Raw genomic sequence first — 14,980 nt, 5'->3', positions numbered from 1 at the left:
GTAGGAAGAGAGAGAGAGAGAGAGAGAGAGAGAGAGAGAGAGAGAGAGAGAAGGAAGAGTCTGAAATCTGATTTTGAAAATCTCAAGTTCCAAGATTTCGACTGCTCGAAAATGTTATGTAAATGTCCGAAGTGACTCAGGGATATTAGCTCAGTCTGAAAAGTTCATTAACTTTAATTGCATTATCATAAACATGTATGCTTGTTATCAAACAGTTTTGACGATCTAGTTGCCAATCGTCACCTCCAATTGACACGTAGAAATGGAGTCTTCAGCTTGTACTCAATGATCGCTAAAATTGTATGTAAACACAAACGCGGTTCATTAACGGTGCGCTGTATATATAGTTGAATAACTTATAATTTGTTGAATAACGGATCTGTGTACACATACAAACACAATTGACTCAGTTTGGCGGTGGATTGATAAATTCAATTAGAACCACACGAAACTGGTTTTTCGAGACGATTATAGTTAGTGCGTGATCGACAATAACACTTTGGGATGTTTCTTTTGAGTCAAGTATTTACGAGATTAATTGTCAACATGCAACTTCTCTTAGCGAATTATAGAATTTTGTGACCAGCAGAAATTTATCGCGTTGCCATTTAATGGGAAATACAATTATTGTAGCTATTAAAATTAAATATGGGATATTTAATTATAAGAAAACAGATTAGATTGAATTTTTTCGAGATATACAAAATATATAGTTATATCTTTAAAAAAGATGTGTTTTAAGAAATATGTGTTTTTAAAATGTTTATTTGGACATAATGAGATTTTATTCAGATTTTATTTAAGAAATTATTTTTGTTACTATTTTCATTTATTTTAAGATAACTCAGCAGAACAGAACAGTTTGTCTAAAATTTTTAATGGAGTATTTTATATGTTAACATCGGTGATTTTTGCTGGAGTTGCTTTCATATTCAACAACATGAACCAATACAGACTGCGATAATATTTACATTGATACAGTTAGTTAATATAATCATTTTCTTAGTCGTAATTAGGGCGTAGTTGCTTTCTTCGAGACAAAAATACAATTTAATATTGACATTCGTTTCTCGCTTTTTATAATTTTAAGTAATCATTTTAATTAATTAATTTTATGTTTTTAAGACTATTTTAATAAACTTTTTGCAAACTTTACTTTTTTATTTCTGTCTATTTTATGTTTAATTATAAAGTCTTCAAAGATAAGTGATATTCAATAAAAACTGATAACTGAGAGACTGATAATTGATTTTTCTAATTTAAATAACATGACGTTTTAATTTGTTGTTATTTGGTTATAATTGTATTGGTAAAATTTTCGTTCTTAGTAAAGAGAAGATGTGTGTTTGGGACAAGTTTATAAATTTATGCATGTTTTCTTCTTCTATGGATTTCTAATCCTCAAGGTCGCAATACAACGGTTTATGTATACATGTCACTGACATTGTGATGAAATCAGATAAAATTGACGACACTGTCACTATTGAAAATTACAGAAATTCACGTAGTGTCGTGAAGATCTAGTCTAGCCCCTTTTTCGTCACAAGCGTGCCCGTCAATCATTGAACTCATTATCTCCTTATCGAGACCTTTTCAAATAGATATATAATGTTCTTATCGCTAAGTCATCCTTGTGCTTCTAATCAGCTATAAGTAATCAATAACATTGATATTCCCCTTTTTTATTTTTTCTTCTTCGCTACAAACGCTATTGCATTTTTTTTGCTGACGCACAAAATCATCCAATTTTGTGAATTTTATTTAACTTTCTCTCTGTTTTATTCTCATATTGAGCTCTCTTAATCTTAATTTAATCGATATGGAAATGTTGTTCATATCGCCGCAAGACATTAGACGTGCTTCTTAAACTCTGTTACTTTCGAAATTGTCGAAATTGTATGGGCAATAAGAAATGTACTGCGTTTCTATCACTTTGCATTATTTCTTTCAGTATTGGTGCCAAGCAATGCCGAGCTCCTGGAGACTCTTCAGCTCCTTATCTCGACTACTTAAGTAGGCTATCAGAGATGCCATTAAGTGTACCGCTACGCGAGTTTGCATTGTCATAACGAATTGTTCGTTGGAATCCAAGGAGGTCCCAAAGTATTTGCGCGCGAGAGAAAGGGACGGAAAAAAAAAGGGATAAATGTCTCGCTGAAGTATCGTTTGGCAGAAGGAGTTATACAAGTAGTTATAGATATCCGTATAATAATCGTTAATTTAACACAGTGAATTTAAGTGGATATTGCAGCGATATTTTTTCATCGAATCTATATAGCTCGGTGATTCTATACTTTCTGAAAGAAAAATTAAATGCCCAGATGGCAAGAATTGGAAATTGTAAAATTTACGTAAAAGAAATATTATCAGGCATCAAAATCCGTTTTGACTACCAGCTTTCTTCGTCACCTATTTGTAGATACTCAGATATTTCTAATTTATAATATCTCTCTAATAATACAACTCTAGTAATACAACATGATTTAAAAATGATTTTATTTGACTATTACAAACTTCCGTTTAATCATCTTCATAAAATTTTATTATCTATTGTATTTATGATTCAATACTTTTTAAACGTCTGCACGAATATCTAACTTTAGAAATATGATATCTATGGCTCAATTCACTACTTATCATAGAGTTTCGAGAGTTCTGTTATAGAACGTTAATCATCCATATTATTTGTAAAATTCTATTATCCGTTATCTGCTGTGTATGGAATAACAGATTATTACAGAACTGCAATATTCGTTTTTTTGCGATACCCTTTACACATTACGTTTTCTCCGCGAGTTTTCGATCATGGATTCATGCAAAATGAATACTGCACTGAGAAAAAAAAATTGTTAACTTGACTAAATGCGTTTAGTTCGTAATGATTATTTAGTTCAAATATTTATATATTAGATTAACAAAATCTTGTAATTTAAAACTGTTATTTGTTTGAATTAACAAATATTTGCTTGACAGTCCGTGACCGCTACATTTAGTTGAATCAACTAATATTTGTTTGAAAACAGCAATATTTTTTTCTCAGTGTGAGAATCGGAGCAATCGGCTCGTTTCGTGTCTTCAGAACATTATCGGACGGTGGCCGTCTGATAATGCCACGACGATCGATCGGGCATCGATTCGTTCATCCGTCTGTTCCACTCGTCCTTCTGTCCGTTCGTCCTCGTAACGATATATCCTTGAGACTCGAGAGGAGAGGCGCCGTAGTTAGCGCGCTCGCGCTCTGTTTGTCGTGTAATAGTAATGATGTTTATCGATCCTGTTATCGAGGGTACATTCTCTTTCTCTCTTTCTCTATTCTTTTCTGCCTCCGTCGGGCTCGAGGACGCGGCTAGAGAGACGCAAATATACCGATGGGAGCCCTAATTCGTCTTGGCGGTACCCTTCCATGCGCTCGCGCTCGCGGCGCGATAAAGAGATACATTCACCTCTGCTCGCAGGTGTACAGAGACGTTCTACTGCGTTTATCTGTCGGCTGTGAGATTGCCAGGGTAATTAAAGCCATCGGAGCGTCGCCACCCGCGAGACCTTCGTGATTATTATCTTTATGACATTGCCGCTTGATTATGCAGCTATCGGTTATTTGCGAGACATCCGAAGGAGGGACAAGGAGTGGCTACGCTCTTCTCGAAGCAGGAAAATGTGAGCGAAGCTCGGAATTTGTAACATTTGTCTTTGGAATAAAATTGACATTCGTTACAGAATTAGGATACTTTTTCAGACTTTTTTTGCGATATTGCTTGCATGCATGACATGTTTATATTCTCGATAAAATTGGAAGATTCATGTAAACACTGATTTAAATGAATACTGAAATTGAAACGATTTTGGAATGGATCTTATAAGTTATGGACCTGTTGATCACATAACTGATGGTGTTAAGTGTCTAAAGTTGGTTTTCCGATATTTAAGTAGATAAGAACGTATAGAATTGAATTAAAACCAGTATTTACTTATCTTAGAACTTTAAAGAACCTCTACGCAGTTCCAAATATTAGAACTTCATAGATAATCAATTTTGTTTGCTTCAAATTTTTTCTGAAATGAGGAAAAAAAGAACTTTCTACTCATACAGCACAGACTTTCAAAAGACATCCAGAGGACTACCTCTATTGAGTTAATGGACTAAATTAGTAAGATAAAAAATCGAACCTGAAAATAAAATATTCAGTACTTTTCTTGTACTAATTTGTATCATTAAACATAATTTTATACTACGTGTTATTTCCTAAAAGTGCATATCCGAAGGAACTTAGAGCAACACTTGTTTCTTTTGCGTGTTTTCATTAGTAAAATTCCAGTATATCTTTCGATTATTCCCCAGTATGTTCCTTATTGCCGTCACAATACATTGCCTGTTTCTGTATAGGAACAACAAGTATAGGCTACAATTGGCAACATTCTGTTTCTTATGTTGTTTCATTGATATATCATGCGCATTATATGCTTTAGAAAACGTAATCTTTGTTGATCTGGTGGATACATTAAATTGCGGAAACGAATTGTTGTACTTAATAACTGAAACAAAACTAAAATATTCTTCCGAATTGAGTCCACTTAATAGAGAAATTGTTTCTATCAGCTGTTAAAAATCGTTTGTTTTCAGCACATAAGTAATAACAGACAGTAATAGACTGCTCCAACAAAAAGTTCCTCAATGTTCCTTTGGCAAACACCCCAATCGATGTCGATTCGATGTCGATTTCATTATCATTTCTGACTGGGACCTTAATACACACTTTAAGCGGCGTGCACAATGAGATTTTAAGGCGTAAAACTTAAAGTCTTAGACCCAATTTCACAACTCACGGCTAATTCTTAACCGAGGTTCAACTTATTCATTGTCTCTTTCCAATTCTAGAATAAGCCATAAGAAATATTTTCTTCACGTTTAATTTTGATTGATTTCTTATATCTTAAGACTTAAGATTTACGCCTTAAAATTTCATATAAATGTCGTTTTAAGAATATTAATTCTAAAACGTTTCTCAAGTAAAGTGTGCTATATAGGTGTTATATACGAATTATAAATTTTGATGCAGTGACGCAAATAAAAACGACGAGTAATACCGGAATAAAGTGGAAGATCACAGGGTTGATCTAGATCTTGAATAATCTAACGGCGTATGGAGGAAAGAGTATATTTGTTGCAACGTGACATAATGATCGGCAACAGCGGCGGCATCGGCATCAGAAAAGGAACGAGGGGAAAGGGAGAAAGCGAGAGAAACGAGATTGGAAACCGACAGCCAGGTCGTTGACATCGTTCCGTGATTTTCCTCGACGTTCACACAGATGCATCTCTTATGCACGTATGTGCACGCGTCGATTACGTGCCCACCCTTTGCAACTGGTGGTGGGAGATGAGGTCGGGAAGGGAAGGGGGGGGGGAGGGAGAAAAATCGAACCCCGTCGCCACCAGTTGCGTCCGCGATTGCAACTTCACCCCCACGCAATTATCTCGTCCTAGTAGTCTATAGGTGGTCTATAGATAGACCGTCCGACATTGCTCTGCTTCTCTCCCCCCGCATACTCCTGCACTCGTCTCATTTCTCTTTTTTTATCCCTCTTTCGCCCCGGTTCTCAGTATGTTTCATATCCTTTTTTTTTCCCTCCGAGTTTATCTCTCTCTTTCGTTCCTCGACGATGCATACGACGCCGACTTTTCGCGCCTGACGCGTAAATCGAGACTCGGTTTGTCAATGTTGCGTCGAGCGGTTTCTCGTAAATTTGACGAGGGATGGTTTTTGATCTCATCGGCGAGCGGACCGCAATGATTCTACTGATCGGTAGTATACTTTCTACAATTTCAGTGTTTTGGTTGAGCTACTTTCAAAGAGTAATGGGGAATTCGCTAAAATCTTGAAATTCAAGCAAATATGATTTTAGAAATGATCTAAAAATTAATTCTTCTCTAAAACTTGATGATGAGATTTGAAAGATTCGTAGTTTTGATGACTCTGAGGATTTATATAGTTGGACTTTTTTGAGGACTTGAAGATTTGTGATTTTGAGGATTTGTAGGTTTGTGGTTTGATAAATTTTATCCTCTCTCTGAGGATTTATGACAATCAGAATAATAGAATTTATAATTTTATATTTTACAAGATCTATCTTTACACCCATCTGTATGTCCCTTTCATTTATGCGTTTGTCTATACACTTTAGACCTGTTTAAAGTGCTGAAATTGAATCTTCATCTCACTTGAAAACTGTAACAGTGAAAGGCGATACTGGAATAATGAGATCTAATTTACAGGTAGCAATGCAGGCGGTGCGTCGTCAACGGTGACAACATCATCCATCTCGAGAAGCACCATAGGTAACCGTGCCCATTCCGCGACCAGGAGGACGGTTCCTAATCAGCAGTCACAGCAGCAACAAATCTCACAACAACAACAGCAGCAACAACAACCAAAACAATCCAGATTTTTATTATCCTCCTTCGGTGGTATAACTACGAGGAGTTCTGATGAGCACGGATCTAGGACCGGTACGACGCAAGACGACAATTCGAACGACTCCGGTCTTGGCTCTGAGGAACGTCAGCAGCACTTTAACAACATCACTGTTAGTATTCTTAATGATAAATAAAATTCTTCAAACTAAATAATTTCAATTAATCTCTTGTTTGTTTAGAATATGTATATAGTAATTATCTAAGTATTTATTATAACAGTTCAGTATATATCTATTGTGAAAATTCTAACATCTGTACTATAAAATTCCATTATCTTATGTAGAAGTTCTTAGAAGATTTCAGGGGCCCGTAAACTTGTTTTCGAATTTTGTATTTATAGGAAATCTTAAGAATATAATGGAAGCTACCTGAAAGAGCAACTTGAGTAACTTATCCGTTTGAAAATATTGATAAAATTTTCAAGATTCCGCAAGTTACTAATCGAATCTAATGCTTTTCGCTTCCGATATATTTCTCGTTTTGTTTTCTTTTTCTCTTTGCTGAAAGATGGAAAAGTGAAGAAGAAGAAGGAGGAAGAGTTGACGGGCCCCTCTTGTGGTCCGTGCGCTTTCCTCACTCTTACTACGATTACGGCACTGAGTCACCCTGTCGTTAGAAGCCAGATGAAGTTATTTAATGTGTTCACGAGGGTACGCGTGATCGTCATCAATATCGTCATCGGAGATCGCCGACCGCTCGAACGGTAGTTGAACCCAGCCGAGTTCTGATTCGTTAAATTAAGCACACAGACGCTCACGCACATACGGGGTGTTCCCGTTATACTGATCGTTCAGCTCTTTCCCATAGTATTGAGCGAAAAATGTGATGCTATATTTTAATATTTCACGTTGAGAACTCTTTATAATAATTCGATTTAACTTAATATGCATAAAAAATAATTTAATTCGAAACAAATGAAATTAATAAGAAAAATAATTTAGTTCGATTTTCAATTCAATTTAATAATCTTGATATTTTTATTGATTAAAAATTTACTAAAAAAAATAAAATAAAATAATGGAGTTATTATTACTAGTATATTAACCACTGCTAAATTTTGTGTGATACAACATTTCAGGTTTTAGCACTATCTTTCATCTGCTGATTGTTTAATTGTTAAATTAATTCGAAATTTTTCTTAGTGAATATTTATCATAAAATATCCAGTATATACATAGAATGATTAATTCTGTGATTATTTTATCAGCTCTGGAACAACGTTGGCGAGGAGGATTCGAAGAGAAGGAAAATGGATATTAAATTAGAGTCCGAGGACGCAAACTTTGCGTTTCCGGAAGTAGCCCCCGGAACCAGCCCCGACAATAAATCACCGACAGTCAGAACTACCGTCAATGGAATCGGTTTGGGAGGAATATCCGGCAATAGATCCGGAAACACTAATTCCATAGGTAGAGTTGTGGGAGTAACTAGACCTCGACCTGCCATGGGTGTTTTGTCCAAAAAGGCACCGATCACTCATCAGGGACCTGTTACTCTTATTTCGCAATTATGTACGTCTTTTAGATAAATGTAGAATAAGTGTTAAGCATGAATGTATTATACATTGTGGTAGAAACAAGTTCAACTCCAACTCTAAGACAGATTGTAGATACTGAATCATTTCTAGCGATTGTTTTAATTTTTTCGAGTCGTGAACTCTTGACTCTATAAACCTTTGGTCTTTAGATTACTTGGGTTTGTATCTTCAGATTCTTAAATTTTTTCCAGACAACTTGCATTCTAAAAGACTTCATGAAGTCTTCGTATAATTCTTTATGAAATCTTTATAACGTTTATAACGTTTTTTTCAGACATGCGTATTATCTGGATTAAAATTACGGATTCTCAAACATTTTGTCTTTTATCAAGAATAATTCCAATTTTGATTTCTCTTTTTAAATGAGATATTTGTTGAATATAATTTAATATTTTCAAGTATATTGTGTGTGCTGCTGATTGATGCAATTGTACAAAAATACTGCATCTTCTGCAACTTGTTTATCAATATTAATAAACAAAGTTGCAAAAGATGTGGTTTATTCAGTATCAACTGAAGTAATATCAACAAGAGTCTCGTGGACTTTATTGCATCTCATAAACTTAGTCGCTTCTCTTTAAAAGCTTTCGTTTGTCTTGCTAGGTAAACAATTCATTACTTTGATCGCAGAAGTCGCATTGACACCTTCAATGTTTTACAATAAGAGCAAACTCAGTGATGGATTTATTTCCGGCAAAATTGCTTATTTTATCTCTTTCACCACCGATAAGTTATCTTCTTCAGTTCGAGAGCTGACGCTTTCTTTTTTTCTTTCTCTTGCAGCGATAAGAAAAAAACATACGCGAAATTCTCTCGCGATACTTCTCTTTTTGATACCAAATATAGGTCAAACAAGTATATTCCATGCAGTAGTTACAAATCCACGATTGTTGGAGTAATGCGTTTTATCATAGATAATTGCGTAAAAATGATAATAAAAGTGTTTCTTGCGCGTTATTTTAAAAAAGTCAAATTGATTAATGGTGGATTCGTTGTGATTGATATAAGTTATTGCAAACTAATTTATCTAACAAAGTTAAAATTTTTAAATTTCGGATTTTTGTGATTTCTGTGTTCTAAATTAAGAAATAAGAATTATTGGAACTTTAAATACTTTCAAAGTTTTCATAGAAATTTTTTTTTAAATTCGTGCCAATTTTTTTAAAGTTTGAAATTTAACTATTTTAAATTTAAAATAATTTATTTTTTTATAGATAGAATCTTTATCTATTTTCTGGATCTCTTCCAAATCTGAAATAAGTCAAGAATCTGTTAATTTATTATGCGTCTAGTTTATTCTTGGGTTATTTCCAACGCTATAATATATCTATTTTCCTTTGGCATTCTTTCAACAGATCAACAGTAAACATTTTGCTATTCAAAGATCCCAGCAATCTAGCACTCTGTATTTACTCACCTGTTTTGTAAATTATTTCCTGACCTGTCTTACTTCCCAGATAAACCCACGCAGTATCCCGATCTAATATTGTTTACGATATTTTTTGATCTTCAGCCAACGTTTCTACTGACGGTAAAACTCAACTGCAGATCGTCTGTCAACCCGAACAACAGCATCGAGCTCGCTATCAGACGGAAGGTTCGCGAGGCGCGGTGAAAGACCGTAGCGGAAATGGTTTTCCCATCGTTCGACTGATCGGTTACGACAAACCGACGAGTCTACAAGTGTTTATCGGCACTGATCTTGGCCGAGTGGCACCCCACATGTTCTACCAGGCCTGTCGAGTAAGCGGCAAGAACTCGACACCCTGTGTCGAACGGAAGATCGATGGCACTATTGTAATAGAGATTGATATGGATCCGGCAAAAGATGTTACCTGCGACTGCGTTGGCATTCTTAAAGAGCGTAATGTTGACGTCGAGCATAGGTTTCCTCAAGAAGCCGGGCTGTTACAAGGAAGAAGCAAGAAAAAATCTACGCGGTGCCGCATGGTCTTCCGCACGACTATCAAGCACGCCGATGGAACTACAGAGACTCTACAAATCTGTTCCCAGCCGATAGTCTGCAGTGAGTTGACTGATACAATGGATATTTTATTTAGATACTTAGAAAGGCAGATAAGAGAATTGATTAACTTTGCGATCCGCATATATATTATATAGTTATATCACTTGACTGTAAACTACGGCTATAATAAAAATCAAGCCGCCATATTTTTATATCGTAAACTTGTCGTTTAATTATACTGTTTAATTCTTTGAAAAGCTACTTTCTAACAAAGTAACTTGTAAAAGATTGCTTTCTAAAAATTTTTTGAATCATTGAATTTAAATTAAAAAGTTGAAAATGAAGATTCGAACTTGATAAAAAACATTCACGATTTATTCAGTTTTCTTATAAAGTTTTGTATGTCGCAGCTCAACCACCTGGTATTCCGGAGATTTGCAAAAAGTCTCTGACGTCCTGTCCGTGCACGGGCGGTTTAGAACTCATCATACTCGGTAAGAATTTCCTGAAAGACACTCGAATAGTCTTTCAGTTGGACAACGACGATTTATCGAGTAGCTTGGAACCACATTGGGAATGCACTGTGCTACCGGACAAGGAGCACTTGCATCCAGTACACTTAGTATGCGTGATACCGCCTTATCGTAGGCAGGATTTAGCGCCTACAGAAACGGTCAGCGTCAAATTGTTCGCGGTATCGTCCGGAAAGACCAGCGAACCGCATACCTTTCTTTACACGGCTGCCTCTACTCCCCCACAGCCGTCCATAGGTAAAGTCGAGTCTATCTCACCTCCGCTAACAAACGGTGACACTAATCACTTGGCCACATCCTCCTCCGCGGTATCGTTAGCTACGGGTGTCGCATCCAGCAGTAAGTTTGATTATTAGATCCTAGATTTCTATATTTGTAGATCTAAATTAATTTTAAATCTACATTAGAATCCTGCATGTCTGGATATTTTAATTTTAAACTCTTATTTTTAACTCTTACATGTTTAAATATTATATCTTGAATTCTTCCATTTTTCTGTATCCTTAAATTTCTAAAATTTTTATTCTAACTTTAGGTTTTTTAAATTTCTAGAAGATTTTGACATTTTGAGAGACTAACTGAACATGATGTATTTTATATTTATCAGGTCTGTTAACGCCAACAGCTGCGGGAGCTGCAAATTTCTTATCGAATGCACCAGCTCAGGCGCAACAAAACACCTCTTCGGAGACTTTGAAAAGCGACCCCAGCCCACCACCAACGGGAACAGCCCAAGTGACTCCCGTGATGTTGTGGGCCTCACAATCCTCAAACTCACCTTCCGATGTCATGATGCCACCCCCAGTGCTCGTAGCAAACCCCCTAATGAATCGACGATCCTCGTCTAATCTTCAGCTGATCCTGCCAGATAACTTAAAAACAGAAGTGCTGGATGAAAACAGTCAAAATAGTATGCTAAGCGAAAATAGCATGCAAAGCATTCCGACTCCGACAACGGCCACAAACGGACCGACATCGGTCACCTCTCCTCTTCAACAGTTGGTTAACGAGAACTCTAGAGAAGCTGCAACTTCGCAAACTGATATTATCCGGACTGTTGCCGTTGCGACGGCTAATAACAGCCCTGTACAAGAGACTGTAAATGGTCTTCTCGGAGTAGTGGATCTGATACGTACTCAGCATCCTCTGTCAATGGTGACTGCACATCATCCAACTTCGTTTGGAGGTGAGTAACAAATCTTTGATTTGATTGAATAAAATTAAATCAAACATTCGGTAAATTCAGTTACTAAAATCTTGATTACTATTATTTTCAAATTTTAAATTAAATTTTAAATAATTTTAGTTCTCTTAAAATAGACATTTCTTAATTGTCTATTGTAGGCATGCATGAATCAAATCAAGTTCAAGTTCTTAGTCCTCATTGCCTTAAGGACACAAATAGTGTCTTATCAACGGACAATAGCTCCAATGGAGCTGCCCTTCAAGGTGCAGGTGTAGTCGATCTTCGGATGAAACATCATCATCATCCCGAATTCGGCACATTATCGAGTTTTCCTGGTGCTTCCGGGACGCAGCCATTATCAGCAGCAAACAGTCATGTGGTGGAGAAGTACCTGAATCACATGGAATCCTCGGTTGGCACCACCGAGGAATCAGATAATCCAGAAAATGAGTTCGCTATGCAACAGCAACGAGCTTCTATCATTTCGGGAAGCAGCCAACAGTCGGCGGCTCCCCCGGGAATTTTAGCCAATACAGGTATAATTGCAAATGATAGATGTAATATATAATTAAAAGCTTTATTTATATAGGCATAATCTCTTTTTACTTTATTATGAATTTAAATTTTTTTACTGAAAATTTTGCAAATTATATATAATTTAAAAAATGCAGAAGTTTATCTTGTGTAATACATATAAAAATAGAACATTGTGACGGTATTCTCTTTAGGACAAACATCTGTAAAGTTGGATGCTTTAGTAAACTCTGCGGCTGAACAGATGGTCTCTCCGTTGCATTCGGTAAATTCCAATCCCACTGCAATGTTGAGCCATGTGGCAGCAGAACATGAAACAATGGGTAGCGCTCAACAGACTAGAAATAGTCCACCGATTCCGGTGAAGACAATGCTGCTGGAAGCGCTGATTCCGTCGCAGACGGTACAGCCATTAGCAGAAATTGCGGGTACAACATCGGTAGCACCTGCGACGACAGTAGAACAACCAGGAGATAATCTCCTGACTACTATTAACGCTGCACTATTACCGCCATTACCAGAAACACAAGTCACCGCAGCAACTGCCACACCCAATTCTACGGTATTTCTTATCCAAAAACAAAACAGATATAAATGGTTGAACAAAAAAGTTAGTAGCAAAAACAAAATTTAAAATTAAAGCTTAGAAAATAAAAATCTACAATTTTAGAATAAAATTTTCCAGTTAGAATGAAAATTTCTTTTAATGCAAATAAATATAACATATTCTTTCTGTTTTTTTTTCCAGGTTTCTGGTAATGCGATACCAGCAGTTGCAGCAGAGCGTATGCAACAGCAGATTCAAGTACTCACGCAACAAGAGGTAGCTGTGATGCAGCAACAGGTACAACAAGTAGAGCAAGTAGTAGCGCAAGCGCAGCAGCAAGTTGAACAAGTTGTTGCGCAAGCGCAGCAACAGGCGGTCCAAGTAGTGCACCAGGCTCAGCAACAGGTAGTTCAGCAAGTGGTGCAGCATGCTCAAGTAGTGCAGCAAGCGGTACAACAAGTACAAGCTGTGCAGCAAGTTCAAGCGGCTCAGGTGGTGCAACAAGCAGTGCAGCAGGCGACTGAAGAAGTTGTACAACAAGCAGTGCAGCAAGCAACGCAAGAAGTGGTGCAGCAGGTTGGTAATTTTATCGTACATTTAATTTATAATAAATAGACATATAGAAATAAATGCAAACTTTTAAATATATGTATATTTTTTTTCTTTCAAAATCAAAAAACACAAAATTTTTATAATTCTAGATTTAAAAAAAACGTTATTGTTTTTCTTTCTTTTTATTAGTTATTAAAAATTATGATTCCAAATTAGAGCAATTAATGTCAAATTACAGCAATTAATGTCAAATAAAAAATTGTTTAGGTGCAAGCAGTGCAGCAAGCTGTCCAACAGGCTCAAGCAGCCCAAGCTATGCAGCAGGCTGTTCAGCAAGACATCGGTTCCATGTTGAATCAGCCCGCGGGTTTTGTGGCCGAAGCTAGCTCTGCTTTAGCTAGTGGAGCTGCTCAGGAACCCTCTCAACAGCGTTTGACCAACGCAGCGGAACAAGCTATTAACAGTGTCATCACTAACGCCACAAAGGATATTATCAATAATCGGCCGATCTCGACAACTACCGCTCACGCAATCATCGCCACAAAGAAAATTCTAAACAGCGTGGCGACTCAAAGCGCGCAATTGATGAATAATGCGATGGAGGGAATCCTACCAAAATCTCCCTCGGCACAAAACAACATCATCGAACAAGTTGCCAGCAAATCACCACCAGTCGCACTCCCAGTCACTTCAAATCGCCAAACTGTAAACACTCCGATTCCCAACTCTGCCCCGAGTACCTCAACTAGTAGGAAGACGGAGGATGGAATGCTGCCTCAAGAACTCACCTCCATGTCGGAACATGATCTTCTAAGCTACATCAATCCCAACTGTTTCGAGCAGCTTCCGCAAAGCGGATTCCTCTTGTAGTACTATTGCGTTTCGCAACAAAGACAAAGAGGATGATTTTCTTCAACGAATTTATTTCTGAATGAAAGTTTAAAGAACTGCCTTCCGTGTCCTGCATTTGGTGCTAAACATAGACGGTTGGTTTTAAATTTCACTTGCCTTACATTGAAGAGTGTTTCAAATATTACATGGAGCTTATGGACTAGACCGTAATTAGCTAAATGTGGGATACAAAAATTCAAGAACGTTTGAACAATTAAAACGTTTTATAAGTGAATATAAGGCGGGCATTCAAATTTAAATTATTATTTAAATCGTGCGTTCAAATAAGATAAAATAAATAATGCAAATAATGCATGCGGTAAGGTCCTGAAATATGTACTTTTTTGAAAAAATTGATAGACTTACTGCGAAGTTCGATAGAAGTGAATATAAGATCATTTTAAGAGTTGCTTAAAATTCCTTTAAAAATCGAGATAAATGTACACTATTAAAAATGTCATGAAATTTAATGTATTTTCAACTGAAAAGTATTTGTGTACATGAAATTTAGTATACTTTTCATAAAATTTTACGAAATACAGTACAGCAAAAATATAAGTATGCAAATAGCTTATGGGCGAAGAAGTTTATCCAAGTGTGAAACTATAATAATTAAATTTTTTTTATCAAGAAATAAAATTCATATGAAATATGTATAGCAAAAGCACAGTATGGAAATGTTGGATATAAGCATTTATAAATGGAGTTAAAAATTAAAGGACAACAATGCTTCGAGAACATATCGCATTCCCGCCGCTT

The 14,980-nt window shown here is 36.3% G+C and overlaps 1 protein-coding gene across 1 annotated transcript in view; it reads left to right on the top strand.

Annotated features, from left to right (window-relative positions):
* LOC105621622 (nuclear factor of activated T-cells 5) overlaps positions 1-14,200 on the top strand; it is a 19,865-nt gene extending 5,665 nt beyond the window's left edge. Inside the window, exons 2-10 of the mRNA XM_012203090.1 lie at positions 6,275-6,585; positions 7,683-7,986; positions 9,526-10,038; positions 10,389-10,850; positions 11,119-11,697; positions 11,856-12,233; positions 12,426-12,793; positions 12,980-13,354; positions 13,598-14,200. Coding sequence (XP_012058480.1) covers positions 6,275-6,585; positions 7,683-7,986; positions 9,526-10,038; positions 10,389-10,850; positions 11,119-11,697; positions 11,856-12,233; positions 12,426-12,793; positions 12,980-13,354; positions 13,598-14,200 — 3,893 coding nt within the window. The remainder of the gene's footprint in view (positions 1-6,274; positions 6,586-7,682; positions 7,987-9,525; positions 10,039-10,388; positions 10,851-11,118; positions 11,698-11,855; positions 12,234-12,425; positions 12,794-12,979; positions 13,355-13,597) is intronic.
* Positions 14,201-14,980: the final 780 nt, after the last annotated feature.

The sequence above is a fragment of the Atta cephalotes genome (genome assembly GCF_000143395.1).
Source record: "Atta cephalotes unplaced genomic scaffold scaffold00035, whole genome shotgun sequence".
Classification (NCBI taxonomy): domain Eukaryota; kingdom Metazoa; phylum Arthropoda; class Insecta; order Hymenoptera; family Formicidae; genus Atta; species Atta cephalotes.
This window is presented reverse-complemented; position numbering and strand designations above follow the sequence as displayed.